Consider the following 19,871-nt stretch of genomic DNA (forward strand, 5'->3'; position numbering starts at 1 on the left):
GAATTTTCCTAACATGATACAAACATATTGAGAAAACGAAAATTATATCTAAATTTACAAATATAAATGTATGATAAATATAACATGTATAAAAAATGAATGCAAGTATGAACAGATAGAACAAATTAAAAATTAGATAAACTAATAGAAATATATTAACAATCATGAATAAAACTACAATTAGGAGTATAGTAGAACAATTAGAAAATAAGGAGATAAATCAATAGCAATAAAACAAAAATACAATAAGGAATATAAGAGAGCCATTTAAAAACAAGAAGAAACTAGAGATAAAGCTATAATATGAAAAAACACGAATAAAAGTACAATAAGAAATATACAAAGTATAGATTCTAAAAAGCAAGATGTGTAGAAACAATATTTTCAAAAAGAATGTGTTAAACCATTGGAAATAAAGAAATTTGTTTTAATTTGGTAAGTATAACAGATAATTAAAAAAAATGCCTAGAAAACAAAAAAGATAAGATATGAAAATGATACTGTATGATGAAGAGATAAAACAAATTCATTCTTTAACAATACAAACATCCTATACATATTCACTAAACTTCTAAAAATATTTTTTTAAAATTCAGATAAATCTGTTTCTTTCGTTAAAAAATATGGATAAACGATGTATTAGTAAAAGTTATATATTCATTATGAGGACATACCTGTGATAAAAATCAATACAAATGATATTGATCATTATTTTATTAGTTATTATATGATACATTGTTTTATATTTATTATCATATTATTATGTATATATTAAATATTTTTTGTATATGACCTTGGATGAAAATATTACATAAGTAATTTGTTTTATTATATATATACATATATGTATTTTATTCATAAGAAAAAAATCACTTGTGACATTACACCTTTTGTTTTTTTTTCTAATCATGAAGAATCAGACGAACATGTTATTTTAGTAATGGGTTAATAGAAAGTAGAAGTGAGATAGATACCTCTAAAGAGTATTGTTTTTGATTGGCTTAGAAGTTTACAAATGCAAACAACGCCGTATAAAGATGAAAGATACAATTTTGAATTCGTTCGAGTGAAAGAGATAACCTGGTAGCTGCGGTTGATTGTATCATGTGCCAAATAAATAAATGCAAGACGTAAAAAGTATAGACGTACGTTATGAATAGACTTTTATAATGGAAAAAAAGAGAGCAGATGATAAGAGTGTCTTTGACCTTTGCGTCGGTGTATAAGCTCAACACAAGGCCGCGCCATATTGAAACGAATCAGTTGTCTGTTAATTTTGGCTCGGGGTGAATTGGTGTCTCGCGCTTTTCACTTTTTTCGTGTTTTTATAAAAATAAATTTAATCAAAACTACTCGATATTATTAATAATAAGGTGTGACACATATTCCAGTAGTTCATTTGAGAAAAGTTTTTATATTTTGATAACAAGTAGAATGATGATTTTTTATTCAGAAAAGTGTATATACATGCAGGAAGATAATCGATTTGTCAACGCGAGTTTAGATTACAATTTCGGTGCACTAATTGACCTAAGGTGCGTTCAACCATCACTTCATAAATGTACCATGTTTGGTGTCGTTGGATGCGGCTTCTTCTGATTTGTATCGTGGTTGGAGTTATTTTTGTGTTCAAGTTTTCAGTGTATAACAATTAATAACAAAAAGTGGATATTAACATCTCATGAATAAGCGGTAAAGAAGTGTCTAGTGATTCGTAACGAACCTACCGTGTTTCGTAAAAGGTTTCTTTTAGGAATGGGGTTATCGCCTATGTTGATTATCAACATCTTTTGATAATAATAATTAGCAACAGTGGTAGGAGGCCACGATTTGAGTGAATAGGCTAGAAAGCATACAATTACTTTTTTTCGTTAGGTAGACTTAAATGGGTTTCATTAGATCGTAATAAAGTATTGTATACTCAGATGTGTGTTTATTTATACATAAATACGTTAGATAATACATACAAAGGTGATACTTTCTTTTGGAAGTCTATCTAAAAAAATGGATGTCGATGAAACTGTTGTAGATTTGAGTATTAGGTATGTATACAATACCATTTGTAAAATTAAATTACTTAGCCAATTTACATTGAAGGAAATGAAAATTTAAATGTGTCTATTCATAAATGGGACGTATTTACCTAAATTATTTTTCCAATTGCTTATTTTAAAGATAATTGTATTTTCTGATAAACAATAATTAACAAAGATATATATATATATATATATATATATATATATATATATATATATATATATATATATATAATATACGATTCCTTGACTACTCATAATTTGTTAGTATATATTGTGCAATGCATTTGTTTTATATGTATGTTAAAAGTTTAAATCTTCAAGGAATCGAACATGGAAAATAAAATTGTTGTTTTTCTATTCCATTGTGAAGATGTGTTAAAAACATTTTTTTATTTGATATTACTTGCAATTGATATATAAGGGTCAGTTGCAGGTATATTAGTATTTATATCTTACATCGACTGAATATAATTTCTAGCATTAATTTGAAAGGAAATTCAAATTAGGTCTTTTCTGTTTCTTTTATATTTGAAACAATACAAAATTGAATGACAAAAATGTACTTTAGATAAATACATAATTCGATTTGGTCATATACTGGGGTCAATCCAGATTCTCCAGACAATTGTGGATTATCCTTGTCATATCTTTTATCATACAATAAGACCTTAAAAACCTATAAGTAGAAGAAATAAAAACAAAAAATAGAGGATAAGTCTCATTTAAGTCATTAGTGAAACCCTTGGAAGTTTATAAACCATTACTATTATTATTTAATATAACTGAAAAATCTTAAAGTTTATTTTTGGTTGGTTTGGGTTTTGAATAAGGCCAATATGTAAAGGTGCAGTATATGAATGCAATTAAAAAAGATTAGGTTTGTTCAAAATGTTTCCAAACCATTCTTCAATTGCAGTTGAATTTATTTTTGCTATTGCTATACACAATTTTCTTTAAAACATTTAGACCTCACTGATTGTTGCATTTGATATTATCACACAGTTTTAAAAAATAGCATAGTGTATCCATTTCTATAAATGGACAAAAACAATTGAATAAAATAAGTATAAAGACATTCCAGAATTATATTGAATAATTTAGAAACATGGAGGCTAGAAATAAAGTTCAAGGAAATATGAAGAGCTGTGAAGAGAAATTTTATTTAAAAACCAAAAGCTCCTGGATCTCTCGGATTGCTGCTTTTGATACTTGTGGCATTGATTTGGAAAATAATGTAGTTATATACTTTTTATCTGTCTTGTGGCCTTAGCGTTGTATTAGGTTTATTATTTAATTTATTTTATCACTAATTGAATCAAATGTCTCTGGAGTAGGCGACCTAAAAAGTTTCTACACATGCATCTATTTTGTGTATTTGACATATTTTTGGTATTCATATTTTAGATTTTCAATGGAACTAATTCTCATGATTATTATATTTCATTTAACTAATTCTATCAGTGCTATTATGAAATGTTGAATTTATTGAGCTCACAAAAACCAAAGTGAAGTATTTTTAAATGATAAAAAAGAATTTTTCACTTGGAAAAAATACAATTATGGAAGAGGTTTGGTTTGTAAAGTATTATGTGACTCTTCTCCATGAAAATCAACAATCGTTGACAGGTATATGGAGTTTAAAAGTATCTATACAAGCACAGATGATGAGATTTACAACTTGAGAGGCTACATCATTAAACATAAGAATATTGTGAAAATTATAATGGGAAGCACCAAGTAAAATTGAAAGAGGTAGTATAAATTATTAAGATGTTATAACACCATTTTATATGAGTATTTAAATATGTAGAAACAATTTTCCAAATGGGTTTCACATTTACTTATAATGGATGAAGAACAACAAGAAATTAATGGTCCAGAGCACTTTTTGGAGCTGTTTTTGCAAAATAAAAAGAATTTTTTAAATTGACACATAACCAAGGATGGAATTTGGATTTATGTACCTAAATGAAAACTGATGTCATCTGAGCTAACTGGTCCCTGCAAAAGTGAGCAAAACCACAACTTTAGGCTGCCAAGGTTATTGCTTCTGTATTTAGGTTTACTCACTGTGTATTGTTCATTGACTATTTAGACAAGTGAAAAATATTCAACAGCGACTACTACTGCATATTATTGGACCAATGGAAGTAGAAAATTTAATGATTTGAACTTTAAATCACTTCTTCACCTACCACATTCTCCTGAGCTGGTTCCCAGTAGCTACTCGCAATTAACAGGCTAGAATAAATGCTCTAGAACAAAAATATCTATTGAATAAGTAGCTTCTCTCTGAAAAAAAATGCTCCTATGACAAAAATTTAATTAAATGAAGAGGTAAAACCACAACTGTAGGCTTCCAAGGTTATTGCCTCAGTATATAGGCTTATTCACTGTGTATTGTCTGTTTAGACAAATAAAAAATATTTAACAGTGGTTATTATTGGACCAATTGAAGAAGAAAATTTAGTGATTTAAACTTTGAATCGCCTCTCCACCCACCATATTCCCCACATTTGATTCCCAGTAGCTACTCGCCATTTACCTGCCAGAATAAATGCTCTAAAAACAAAAATATCTTTTAAATGAGTAGGTTATCTCTGGAAAAAATGCTCCTATAATAAAAAGTCAATTGAATGAGGAGATAAAACCACAGCTATAGACTGTCAAGGTTATTGCCTTTGTATTTATGGATATCATTTTGTATTGTTCATTGACTATTTAAACAAGTGAAAAATATTCAATAGTGACTATTACTGTAGATTATTGGACCAATTGAGGAAAAAAATTTAATGATTTGAACTTTGAATCGCTTCCTCACCCATCATATTCCCCAGATTTGGTTCCCAGTAACTATTCGCTATTTTCAGGCCCCAAGAAATCATTTTAAAAAAAATATATGTATTAAATGAGATTATCACTGAAGTATCAAGCTATTTTGTGGCGAAAAAAACATTCTATAAAAAAGTTTGTATAAGTGTTGAACTGTATCACACTTTTGAAGGAAACTATAATGATGAATAGAGCAAAATTCGTTTGAAAAATTTTTTTTATGGTCACTAGACCAGAGATTTATTGGTTGTTGAGTTAATTACCACCACTTGAATCCTAATTCAAATATTGAAAATATATTGTAATTTACTCATGGAACTGTATATTTTATGATGGTGCTTTTGTAAAATTTAAAAGTTAAAAAGCAAATATGATTAATATTTAAAATTTGCACTCAATTCCAGTACTAAGTATGTTTTCCAAAAAAGGAAATTTTGTTTCAGTTAACTTTGCACTATTCAAAATACACTTCATTTTTACAATTTTAATTAAATATAAAAAAGGATGTGGACATTATTGATTGTTAATCACTGTGGAAAAAATGCTGATTAGATTAGAACACAATTTTAATGTTAATGGCTGTACTATCTGATTTGCATTGTTTGTCCTAATATGAATAACCATTTTATTGCTTTAGTAACATATGGGTAGCTAAAGACAAGTACATATTAGTATTCAAGTTTATATGTATTTGTAATAAAATGTATATACACAAAAATCGTCTGATATAACTGTCATATATATATATTTCAGCAACAGGTCTTCATCAACTCCTCCAAATTACGTTCCATTTCATTTAACAAACAACAATTCAACTTCCTCAATTCCTCAACAACAACCACTGCCGTTAACGAATTCTAGAAGAGTTTTAAGGCCTAGAACAGAACCCCGATCTTATGTAGAAAGTTCGGATGCTCTAATCAACGGTTTATTAGATAAACCAAGAGTTAACGGGAATTTTGAGTACAGCAGTGATTCAAGTGAAGGAGAAATGCCTCCACTCAGTCCAATTAGGGAATATACAACTGCTGAGATTAAGCAAAGGTAATTAATTTGGTTAACATATATTTTTCTAACTCAGCAAAACATCTTCATGGACTTTCACCATAGTATCTATCTAAAAGTGTTTATAATGTATTGTGTATTATATAGGGAGAGGGGCCTGAGAAGGTTACGTGAAGAGCTTAGAGCCGAAGAAATGAAACTAGTTCTTCTCAAAAAGCTCAAGCAGTCTCAACAGTTAAAAGAAAATGTTGCAGTTTTGCCCCCTAATATTCCCGTTTCAGCTTTACCAACAAGTGGTTTACCAAGTGGTCTCAGTATCACCCCTACAACAGTCAAGGTTCCACCCAAAGGTCAACAATCTCCACAGATGGCACATTCACGACATCCGTCTTCTAATAATTCGCACAAAGTGAGCAATATACCCGGCAACGGCAGTGGTAACTCTCAACACTTATTAAGAGTTGTAAGTTTCTATATAATTATGCTATTTATTGATTTTATTTTGATGGTTATTAAATTTCAGCAGCAACCACCACCTCCTCGTGCTAGTATGCATGGTCCACCTATGAATGCATCTCCAATTAATAACAGAACTAGTTTATCAGTTCCTCAACCACCTCAAAGGAGTTCAATGGGTAGACCACCAAGTGGTTTTCCACCCGGAGTTAAAGACTTGTCTCCTTCAGTGACAATTACGCCTGCACCTCCCCAATCTATTAAGGTATAAATAAACATATTTTCTTTATAAAGTCCAAATATTTTTAAATGTTTTAGTTCTTGCTAAAAGAACAGTTCATTTTTTGGTATATATGCTCTTAGGGTGTAGGGACAAAAAATCCATACAAATTAATAATTACACAAATTTTATATAAGCGAATCAGCACCCAGTGGGCTCGCTTTCCTAATTTTTGTTCCTAAATATTGCATTAAATTATGATATACTGAATCAGGCGTTTACCGGAGTTTGTTCTTATTTAATTCTTCATGTGTAGTTGCTTCCCCACCTTCAGAATATGCGTTTAGTTTCAAATTTTGTTCAATTGGCATTAGTTGAAGCGCATTAGGAACATTCCTAGACTTCTCATTAAACAAAATAATCAACTCTGCAAAAGCTTCCACAACGTACTTTACATAATGAGCAGTTTTCATATCTGTCCAAACCATAAAATGTTTTTCAGGATGTTTTTTCTTTATGAACTGCATTAATCTAGATATAGCACACTATTATTCATTTATTTTGGCGGTTACAGAACTTCCAGAGGGACAAATGTATGCTGAAAAACGACCAACTAAACTAATACTTTCGAATTGAAATTTTTGTGTTTTTTGAAATACACTTGGATTTACTTCCTTGCCTTTCTGACAATAATAAATCTTATTATTCACTGTTTCACTACCGTCAAAAGTAAAATTTAACTTGTTTTCGATAATGATTTCCAAAACTTTAGCAGACGAATTTTGTTGCTTCTTAGATTCTTTATGTGCCGATTTCTTGATTTTTCAAACTAAATTCTGTTCCTTTAGATAGGCTGTCTAACATTTCCTTATCGATTTTGAATTTTCTGCCCAATTTTTACAAACTGACACCTAGTTTTCCGTGAGCCCTTTTAACCAAAGCTTCTATTTTAGCATATTTTTGATCTTTTCCACTTTATTCTAACTTGTTTTCAATCGAAATACATGTCTGAACACGCCGATAGATATTGTAAATTGTTTAAATGGCTATTCCCATTTTTAGAAAGTAAACCGTAAACAATTTCTTTAGATGTTGATTTTGTTCATGAAATTTTACAATTATCTTACCTCGTTCGTTTTCTTTTAGATTTTCAATACTTGAAAAGTTCTACTAGTAGTACTACTAATGTTCATACTCTGACAACTGCCAAATTATGAGAAACAATTAATAACATTCTTAGTCAATGCCCACTTGCTAAGCTGTCTAAAACTGAATGGATTTTTTATCCCCACACCCTTAATTAGTCGATAATTGTTGCTCCCTAATACTTTTGTTGGAATAAACAGATTTTTTGCTCAGTAGATGTTCTGCTGTCTCTGTGCCTCTCTCATAATCTGCAGTTGTCTTCCTCTGCTATGCCTATTATTTTAAGATCATATTTAATACGGACCATTATCTTAAAGTCATTTATGAACATCATGAGAAGTGCCTCAGCTGATATTATTGAAATACCTTAGATTTGGAACATTTCTCAAATAAATTTCCATCTTATCCTTTAGCCCTCCATTCTGTTCATTGTTGATGTGATAACCCATGAGGTCCAAAATAAGGAGTTATTGCCTCTTTTTGGCAAGATTTTCTCCTTCCTAATATCCTGGTTGCCTGGTAGCCACATTAGGGTCACTTTTTTTGTTAGCTGATGCTTTAAAACTTTATTTATTATTTCAATGAGTCACAATTTTTCTGTTGATAATTAAAAGTGTAGTTTGTTTTTATTAAATTTGTTTATTCTTTTTTACTTTGCTGCCAGACTGTTAGTGGAGTAGAAAACAAAGGTTTGGTGCATGGTGGACCTATGCAGCCGAACCTTATTCAAGAGGTAATAATCTATCTTTAGAAATCATAGAATCTTCGATGGTTTTTGATTTTATTTTTCAATTAAACTGCTCTCACTTAAGCCAGCTGGAAAGATACTACATAAAATCTTACATAATATCAAATTACAACTATATATTTTGTTAATATTAGATTACACAAAAAATATTTTTGTCTCATATGATGATTTCAGTACTGCTAAAATGTATTTTTAATTATTCTGACAGGTAACTACTATTAACTATTGTTCGGCTATGCATTTTGAACTCAATGTTTACTACCACTACACCATAAGTAACAATTATATTGTCTGGTTCTTCGAGCCGGATATGACGAAATAGGCAGTGTAATTCTAAAAATTTCACATATGGTCCTTCAAGCCTGATATGTTCGATTTGAAGGAGCAGACAATGTAGTGATAGTATGATTTACAACAACGATTCCAGAAATTCCAACTTTCCTTTAACCAATAATTGGGTTTGTTTTGAAACTTATGAATTAAAGATTGCCCAAAAATATTTGCATAAAGTCATAGAATAGACAATCTTTTTACAGATTTATTTTTATAGGCAGTAAACTTTTATATTTGTGTTTAATTATCTATTATTTATTCCGATAATTATCATTCCAATTAATTATAATAATTATTTTAGGAGAGACCTAGAGAAGACAACCAAACTCCTGCTCAAAGACAAGCTGCTGCAAAATTAGCATTACGAAAACAATTGGAAAAAACATTATTGCAGGTATTTATTTAAAAGAAGTATTACGAACTTCAAAAGGATTATGCTGTAATTCAATTTTAATTCGAACAAACTTTTTTTAATACTTTTGTACCACAAGGCCATCAACCCGAGGTTTTTTGGCCAATTTAAAGTATTTTTTACTTATTGATGAATTTTGTAGCATTGCCCCCATACTTATTTTTTAAGTTAAATCACATTTATTGTTATTTCAATATCGTATGCTCTTCCTTCCTTTATACTGCAGTTATTGGTTATGGCCAGACAAAATATGTCTTTATTTTCGCTGTGTCTTCGTCACAGGTATTAATTGGTAACAATAACAATTCTATTGATAATTTGAAACGTTTAATAACTAGGTTAGCAATTTATTTTTATGAAATAAAAAATAAAACGATCCTTTCCACTACATCATCCCTCTCTGAGAGAATGGGCTTCCTCTTAGCCAATAATGAAGTACTTTATAATCAATATATTGCTTGCAAGAGCCAGGTATCCCATAAAATTTCAATTAGAGTTTTGAACATATTAATTGTTAACTTGCATTAACCTTGTTGTTGTAAATCTTTATGCAATTTCAAAACCTATTAGGAAAATTAAACCAGAAATAATGAAATAAAAATCATTTGACCATTTTTTAACATTTATTGTATAAGTTAAATCAGATTTTTTAATATTTTAATATCAGATGCTCTTTTTTCGAGCCTTTAGACTGCAGTTATTGGTTTCACAAATACTTTTGATGATGTCTCATTTTTCCATTTTCAAGCTTAAATAGTATTTTTGTTATTAGTTTACTATAACTTCCTTCGTTTATGTTATTCTGTATGAGATAAGTCTTGTTAAGCTGAAGTTTCTATTTTTTTGTATGTGTGAGACAGAATATGTCTTTATTTTCGCTGAGTCTTCGTTACATGTATTAATTGGTAACAATAACAATTCTATTGATAATTTGAAATGTTTAATAACTAGGTTAGGAATTTATTTTAATGAAATAAAAAATAAAGCGATCCCTTACACTACATCACATATCAATGGTTTTCTAACGCAACCTCGTATCTCAAAAACTACTACTTTTCAAGAATGACAAAAAACGTTTTATAATTAAATTGAGAATTTTTTCAAACAATTTTTTTATTAATTTAAAAAATATTCACTTTCTTGATAAATTTTCAAGATAAGTTTAGTATTTAACACATTTAATCATTATTTTTCATTTTATTTTCTGAGATACGTGTTTGCAGCAGAGGAAAAAACGTAACTTACGTGATTGCGTAGTATTCTTTACAAATATAAGTACATGAAAAAGTTCTGTAAACTATTTTTTTTTGCGATCAAATTAACTTTTTAAATAATTTTCAATCGAACAAACGTGTTAAACTTTCAAATAATAAGAGTTCTCAATTACTACAATATATTACTCTTTTAAATCTAGATAAATTTGTTGTCTTAATTCTAGTATTAGTATAAATATCACACAGTTTCATTAATACTTTTAATCACTTCCGACGACTTTTCGAATAGAATTATAAAATCAAATAATCATAAAATTTATTTTTTTTCATTGCCTATACAGACAATATTTGCAGATTTTGAAAAATATTTTTAATTTTCATTATTCACGTATTTTAAATTTTCATAAGAAGAATGATAGTCCTTAGGTATTAATAGTTCAAGAAATAATAAGTCCATGTATTTTTGCTTAGTTAACGGCATTTCTTTGGAATATAAATCCTTAATTTCAGTATTGACAGAAATATTCTTGTTCAAACGTTGTGAAAGATCCTCCTATTTGTTATCAAAGGATAACTTATTTTAACATAACATTATTTTGTCTTGACTATATTTTAATCTTCTCAACTGTAATACTAACTAAATCAAACTGCTGAGAGGGAATTTGTTTATGCGCCATATTGGATTTTAAGATACGAGGTTGCGCATAACACAGTTTTCTGAATTGAGATACTAAATTGTATTTTTTTAAATAAAAAAAAAATGGATGAATATTTTTATTTATAACTTTACAGATCGATGCGACGATATTTACCGATTAATTTTTCGTTTAAATCCCAAAATCGTTAAAAATCGAGTTACGAGGTTGCGTTAGAAAACCATCGATATGGGCAACCACCGGCCCGCGGGCCGGATCCGGCCCCTTGTAAGATATGATCCGGCCCGTGAGTTTCCTTGTGTTTCCTTAGTTTACTCACGGGAGTGACGGTGAGGCGGCAAACATCAAAACCTTCGATAATCACCGCCACTCGACTTGCTCGATCAAATTCTTTGAAGTTTGCCGCCTCACGGGCTACACATCAAAAGATTTTATTTATTGCTTCTCGATTATTCTAAACTAGTTTATTCCAGATTATTCCTTCATTTTGTCTATATAAGCGGGTGGATGGCCCGAAAGTTAGTTCAGTTCTATTTGAGCTATCACCTCGGTGATAACTCAGACAAGCGATATCCTAGCGAACGGCTAGAGCCGTCAACTTGCTTTGTGAATTTGTGTGCATCTTGAGTGGTTACTAACTATAGTTTGTTATTAAGTTTATTGAACGAAAAGTAAAAAAAAATGATGTCTGGTGGAAAGAAACGAAAAGTAGATACAGAGGGTCGCCAGTTTCAAGAAAAATGGACTGAAGAATTCTTTTTTATCTTGCACAATGGTAAGCCTATTTGTTTGCTTTGTAATGAATCCATTTCAGTAATGAAAGAATTCAATATAAAGAGGCATTACTCAACTAAGCATGCTACACAGCACTCACTGACAGGACAATTAAGAACAGACAAAATCCAGAAGCTTAGAGCAAATATTGAAAAACAGCAACAAATGGTTCATAAACAAAGAACACAACTTGATAATGTTGTGAAAGCTAGTTTTATAGTTAGCTCAAAATTGGCAAAGACATTAAAACCATTTGCTGAAGAAGAATTTATCAAGGAGTGTATGTTAGAAGTTTGCGGTGTTTTGTGTCCTGAAAAGAAAAATGAATTTGAAAAAATTAGTTTGTCAAGACGAACTGTTGTTCGACGTATAAAAATGATGGCTAATGATATAAAAACAACATTGACTGACCGTATGGCTGGTTTTGAATAATTTTCCATAATATTAGACGAGAGCACCGATTTGTCTGACACAGCTCAACTGGCTATATTTATTCGAGGTATTGATAAGGAGTTCACTGTTACTGAGGAATTGCTAGCTTTACAGCCGCTAAAAGCAACCACTACACGAGAGGATATTTTTAATGAAGTTCAAAAGGTATTCAGAAGTTTTGGCCAGCCATGGTCAAAATTAATTGGAGTATCCACTGATGGTGCCCCTTCTATGGTCGGCTTACGAAAAGGTTTCATCGGAATTTTGAATTAAAAAGCAACAGAATTAAATGTGCAAAAAGATGATTTGATAGTCCTTCATTGCATTATCCACCAACAGAACTTGTGTTCTAAGTCCATTCGACTCCACAATGTTATGAATGTGGTAGTAAAAACCATCAATTTTATTAGATCCCGAGGGCTTAACCATCGTCAGTTCAAGACGTTTTTGGATGAAATATTAGCTGAATATAACGACGTAACATATTATTGTGAAGTCAGATGATGAGCAAAGGAAAAATGTTGAAACGGTTTTACGAGCTTAGAAATGAGATAGCAGACTTTATGAAAATGAAAGATAAGTCACTATCTGAATTGAGTGACCCAAAATGGATATGTGATTTAGCATTTCTGGTCGATCTTACAGGCTATTTGAATGATTTAAATTTGAAACTTCAAAAACAAGGACAGTTAGTAAATGATTTGTACGGCCATTTGAAAGCGTTTCAGATCAAACTACGTTTGTGGGAGTCACAGTTGCAGTCTGGTAACAGTTACCATTTCAACACGCTCTCTGCGTATGAAAATATTGCTTATGCTCAATATGCTGAAGAACTCAAGTTACCGTCGGAACAATTTTCGAACAGATTTAGCGACTTCAAAAACATGGAAGAATGTTTCAATTTATTTGCTACTCCTACAAAATGTAATGTACAAAATGCTCCAATACACTTAATCGAGATTCAAGAAAACTCACTCCTAAAATCCAAATTTGAAGACGTAGAGTTGTGCGATTTCTACAAAAAAATACCTAGAAGAAGACAATTTTCCGCAGCTTAGAAAATTCGCAAGAAGATTGATTTCTGCGTTTGGCAGTACTTATAAACGCGAACAGTTCTTTCCATTAATGAAAGTTAATAAATCAACACATCGTACAAGACTGACTGACGATAATTTGGAAAATTCTTTACGTCTTTGTATCAGTGGAATTCATCCAAATATCGATGGATTAGTTTCCCAAATTCAAGCTCAAGTGTCTCATTGATTTCAGTGTATTTAACATTTGTAGTTTGTAACAATTGCAAATGTAACTATTTAATTATAATGTTGTATCATTTTTTTAAATTTTATTTTGTTTTGTTAATAAATACAATAATTACATTGTCAATATACACATACATGTCAATAATAAATACATAATACAATAATAACATTGTCGTATTATTTCATGTCTAATATCTATCGCAAAAAAATATTATCACTACTTTAAAATGCACTAAGTACTTTTAAACGCGGCCCGCGAACGTTTTGCACGCTAAAGTTTGGCCCTCAGCATGTCAAAGGTTGCCCATACCTGCACTACATCATCCCTCTCTGAGAGAATGGACTTCATCTTGGCCAATAATGAAGTAATTTAGAATCAATATATTGCATGCAAGAGCCAGGTATCCCATAAGGCACTTTTAACTTTTTATATGGCTTGTTTAAATACTTTTTTAACGGAGTAGATTTTTATCGAAATTCCTTTTTTAATTAATTTTATAGAGTAACTTGTTTCTAACTTCGGTATGTTGGTCTCATCAAAAATGATACATAATCGTAAATCTTATTTTTTTGAAAATTGTATTTTGAAAAATTCTGTTTATTCATTGAAATGGTAGACATTAATTGGGTTTTATAATTTTTTTGGTCAAGTAATGTAAACAGATTTTATTTTCAGATACCACCACCAAAACCGCCACCTCCAGAAATGCACTTTATACCTAATCCGAGCAATACAGAATTTATATATCTTGTCGGCTTAGAACATGTCGTTGATTTTCTCACTAAAGAAACACGAATGCCATTACCCCCACAACCATTTGCTTGTAGCCAATGCCAGTCTGACTTCACTCCCGTTTGGAAATGGGAAAATAGTAAAAAACAAAAAGGTAATTCAATTGTTCATTAATATATATATATATATATATATATATATATATATATATATATATATATATATATATATATATATATATATTTATATATATATTTATAGTTTCAGGTAGTAAATCTGTCATTTGTGAACAGTGTGTCACAAATAATGTTAAAAAGGCTCTGAAAGCAGAACATACAAATAGGTTGAAGACAGCATTTGTGAAGGCTCTACAACAGGAGCAAGAAATTGAACAGAGACTCGCACAAGTGAGTATGTTTCATAACAATATTTAATTTTAGAATATGATTCGGTACAGTTATTCTTATACTGGTTACTTGTCCCCACAATTTTTTTCCTCCGCATTTCATATACGCCTTCCTCAGTTATGTATGAGCTTATTTTTAGTATCTTTTTAAACCTGGTAGAACAAGACACAATCTTATAAAAGACGGCATATGAAATATAAAAATTTTAGTATATATACAAACAGAAAAAATAAAAGGCACTGATATAAGGATAAGAGATGACCAAAAAAATACAAAGGAACAAAGAATATTATTAACATACTTTAAACAAAATACACAAGAAGTCAAGTATGACAAATTGGTGATAAATGACGCCACCAATGGAGTAAAGAATTTGACACAACATGCAAAACCAAAAAAAAAATGAACCATAAGAGATCACGTGAAAAAAGAAGGATTTGAAAAAAAATACTGAAATGTAACCAAAGAAACTAATGCAAATAGATCAATATACGTTCTCACAAAAGATGCGAAAAAAAAATATAATCTTAAATTCCCCAGCAGAAGACTCTTCTTCATGAAGTGGTGGTATTCCGGCATAAATATGTATAAAATATAATCAGAAGAGATCTAAAATCAAGAACATTTAATAAATATATCAAAAGGTTTAAGAAATTGAATATATATATATGTATATATATATATATATATATATATATATATATATATATATATATATATATATATATATATTCAATTTCCATTCCATAGATAAGTCCCAGTCTTATTTTCATTCTACATATATATATATATATATATATATATATATATATATATATATATATAGAATGAAAATAAGACTGGGACTTATCTATGGAAATCCGGGATGGATTTCCAACTGAATTTCCAGTTGAGGGCTGTGACGTTGAGTTGTTTGTGGTGTACCGGTTGAGTCCTTTGGTTGATTGAAACTGCAACTTGGTAGCTGTAGAAGTGCGGGATAAAACACAATGAGGAAGGAAACGGGAACACAGATGGAAATTACTGAAGAAAGAACAGATTTGAATAAAAAAGAGCCTATGCACTAGCATATAGAAAAACTGAATTTATATTTTTTTATAATATAACCAAACTGAATTTATATTTTTTTATAATATAACCAAACTGAAATCTGTTCTATTCATTCTATTCCCCAAATAAATAGATAATACGAATTTATATGAAAACTATTATACAAAATTTGTTTAAAACAAAGGGAAATCCATAATTATAACCGGAATTTTTATGAACACAATGATAAAAAAAAAGAAAAAAATTACCAGCGAATATAAAGAATATAATAACCACAAATTTACTGAAATTTATTTTGATTTAAAATGTAGAGGACGATTTCGAATACATTTCGAGGTTTTATTGAATTCTCGAATGGAGTGGTAGGTCGATAACAAATTAATTCCTTCATAATCTCAAATGTTAGAGTAAATAAATCCGAAGTGACTACTATCCCACAATATTATTATTAGGATTATTCAAAATGTTTGAAGAAAACGTAATAAGCCGACTGGCATATTACATTCAAAAACAGAAGATTTTTTGATAGATTGCTATCAAATAATATTCCTACAAATAGTTGTTTAATAAAAGCATAAGCTCGAAAAATTTTCTATCATTCAATGGTATTAGAAGCCCTTTCTTCCGACAAGCAATAAATATGGATAATTTATACACAATGCGTTATATGGGATCGTAAAACATGTTGCAAGGAAATACTCCTACCGTGTTATATATATATATATATATATATATATATATATATATATATATATATATATATATATATATATATATATATATATATATATATATATATTTATTTTGATTGAAATTTTTGTCATTTTATATTTTTTATAGAATGGAGTATTCACCTCGAGCAGTCCAGCGCCGTCACCGGTGACACCCGAAGCTCTTCCGAAGGCGGTAACACCCACACCTGTACCGAGACATGCCCCTACACCGCCCGCGCCAGCCCCACCACCGCCACCACAACCTACTCCGCCGCCGCCGCGCACTTCACATCCACCAAATCATCCTCCTCCTTCCGTCGCCCAGGATAAGTACACGCAACAACAGAATGCAGCTGCTATGCAGGCGTTACATCAGCAGATCTTAAGAAGTAAGTAAATCTTTAAATTTTGTTCCTGATAATTTTGATTTTATTCTTTTAGGTTTATCTGCTGGCGGGCCTCCAGCAGCTGCGCATATGCTTCAATTTTCCCCGCTATTTTACCCGTATCAGTTGGCGATGGCACAAGCAGCCGCGACCGGTAAAAACACGGCTGGCGGCAATTTGGCAGATATACAACGCGCTGCCGATCTACATCGACAGTACCTGTTGGATATGATTCCACCACCAACTCAACAACAACGTCACAATTGGAAGACATGATGCGAAAGAAATCGAGAGTGATACGTTTAGTTTTCATTGTGTAATTAGCTGTTTTGTAGGGATACGGAATTATATGATACGCCACTATGACAATTCAAGCATACTACTCATTCACACATTATTAACAAAGTTCAGTTGTTTGACAGTAGATGGTGATTATACCTTTATTTGTCCGATGTCTGTGCTATTTTTTATTCAGTTGAAATGAATACCATTTTATATGTAGTGTTATTTGAACTTTATCAGATAATTAATCACAACTCGACTACAGGACATATTTATTTCTTAAAATCCAGCTCGAGAGACTAAATATATATATATATATATATATATATATATATATATATATATATATATATATATATATATATATATGAGATGATTTTAGACCTGAACAAGTTTCAGCTGTATAAAAAATAAACTGGTCAAGAAAAGAATACTTCCAAATAAATCAGCTGTAACTTTTAATGTTTTTAATATTGACGTAAAGTCACATTCAATCTTTTTATTGTAAAATGAGGGCTTCACTACAGTTATATTTTTATCTGATTTCTTGTAAATAAATTTTATAAATTTGGTACTAACTTTGAAATGTTTTATGCTGTTATCAAATCAACTCTTTTTATCGTTTAACAATATCACTTTTAATTTATTTTTTCGATTTTTTTAATTAAATTTTATTTTAAACAAACATCCTGGAGTTTCAAAAACGAAACAGTCGATTTATTTTATCTTTTGTCAAACAGCGTTACGGGGTAGCTAAGTTGACAAGTGAGTGCCAAAAATTTCAAAAGATGAAGGATGTAACTTTACTGCTTTGACGAAATGAGTTTCTTTTTTTTATTTTTAGTATAATATTGGTCGCAACATGTGACCCTAAACTCGATTGCTGCGTCAGTAGGTCTTTTGTTCCTCCTATCGAATCTCAATTTTCAAATTTGAGATTAGTTTATTGTATTCATTTTCAATTTAATAAGTCTGCTAACTACACCATACCTTTAACATGCTAGAAAAGTATCTGACATGTTACGCTCTACCTAAATGGATCAACGGCGTTTTGTATCTGCTACATCCACCAAAACTGAGTTTTATTCTCCCACGTACAAAGTATTGTGTGGTGTCTTTTAGTGCTATCAACAGATGACAATGGTGAGACAGTCAACAAGTGCAGTATACTCACCGCCCAGCGGTCAAGCAAAGTGGCATAATAGTCTTGACGTTCCGTGAGTTGTAGGCGACAGTATTAGTCTGTGATTTAACGGTCTAGTATGAGTAGTGTTCATATATTGGTTACGGTGTAGTGAGCAGACACCTTAACCATCTTAAGCGTCCTTCATATTTGTACAGAGCCGTATTTGTTTTATGTCGGCCTACGCTCTAGTTATTTTCTTGGAACATTATGAAATTAGTCAGACCAAGATATGGAAATTTTTTACTATCATGAAGCTCTAAGTGTGTTCCGCAAACAACCTGTTAGAATCTGAATATATTTCTTGTTATATTTTATTTAAAAAAACTATTTGCTATGAAATTAGTGTCGCTTTAAACAATTATATTTAATTACAAATATTTTTGTCGACCTTTTTATAATTATTCATTTTTTGAACGCATTTATTCTTTTGTTACTTTGTATTTTACAACTGTAGAAAACCTTCAAAAAAATATTTTTCTGAAGTAGAATTTATTTATTTTTGATTACGGCTGTGCCGAAACGGCATTGTACTTTTCGTTTGCTGGTGTACAACAATAGTTGGAAATATTATGCCGGCAGTACACACTCATCAATGCGACATGAGCACGAGATCAGTTTTTATGTCAACATTTCCAAGAATTTCGTAACGAATCGTACAGTGCGAACTTGTACTAGAAATACTCCCTAGATGTCTTTACTTCCTTTGACTTTTTCAGAGTAATCAGGGAGGTCGAAATAACTCCGTATACACTCTTGGGTCACCTTGGCGAGCGTGTACTACCTACATTAAAGTTGCTCTGGAAAACTGCTTTATAAAGTGAAGGTAAATTGATGTGTACAGGATGTCTCAGAATTTATTAGAATGTTTCAATTTTAATTCATTTAAAATTATGTTTAATATTTAATGAGACACTCACATATATCCTGTTGATTTGTTTCTTTAGTATAATTCAGATCTTATGACACAATTTTTAGTAGCAAAGAAAGGTCTAGAACAGGTTTTGTTTTATCAAGAAATTGTGTTATTAGAAAACTGATAAAAAGACTTGAAGGAATATTTTGCTTCTAAAAAATGAATAGTGAAGTAAAATTCTAACAGTAACTTTATGTTTGCCATAATTTTGATCAAAATAAATACTAATGGTTTACTGAATAGGATTTAATTATCTATGTCGATGCATTCTTCTTAGTTTTGCTTGATTTTAAATTAGCATATTAAATTCTGGGACAATCTGTGTAGAAAGATTTGATACTGGCGATTTATAAGCACAATTTTGTCTAAACCTTTTACAGTATCGAATCTTCAGCTTATGTATTGGTTGAATATTTGTAAATAAATGTTTCCACAATTGTACATTAGTCATAATTCTTTTTTTAGAAATACTGGTGCATACTATGCTCAATAAATTTAATATAAGGTGTTCTAGTACTATTTCGTTTTTCTTGATTCTTATTTTAATTGATTTAATCAGTTCTACCACCAGCCTTAAAACAATCGCATATTTTAAAACTATAACATAAGAGTTATATATATAAGAAGTCTATAACTACCCTAAAATATTTAGGATATACAATTGGAAGAAAT

At 30.3% G+C, this 19,871-nt stretch overlaps 1 protein-coding gene across 2 annotated transcripts; it reads left to right on the plus strand.

The window, feature by feature from the left end:
• The first annotated feature begins 1,233 nt into the window (after positions 1–1,233).
• On the plus strand, positions 1,234–19,718 carry LOC130896468 (transcriptional repressor p66-alpha). 2 transcript variants are annotated; one of them, XM_057804620.1, is made up of 9 exons: positions 1,234–2,042; positions 5,625–5,915; positions 6,024–6,339; positions 6,400–6,597; positions 9,081–9,173; positions 14,206–14,416; positions 14,524–14,669; positions 16,560–16,821; positions 16,874–19,718. In XM_057804620.1, exons 1-9 carry the CDS (start codon positions 2,005–2,007, stop codon positions 17,092–17,094), a joined length of 1,776 nt encoding a protein of 591 aa, XP_057660603.1. In that variant the 5' UTR covers positions 1,234–2,004; the 3' UTR covers positions 17,095–19,718. The 2 variants fall into 2 exon arrangements, with proteins under 2 accessions (XP_057660603.1, XP_057660611.1); XM_057804628.1 differs by having other exon boundaries at positions 6,403–6,597.
• Positions 19,719–19,871: the final 153 nt, after the last annotated feature.

This window comes from Diorhabda carinulata, chromosome 1 (assembly GCF_026250575.1).
Source record: "Diorhabda carinulata isolate Delta chromosome 1, icDioCari1.1, whole genome shotgun sequence".
NCBI classification, from domain to species: Eukaryota; Metazoa; Arthropoda; class Insecta; order Coleoptera; family Chrysomelidae; genus Diorhabda; species Diorhabda carinulata.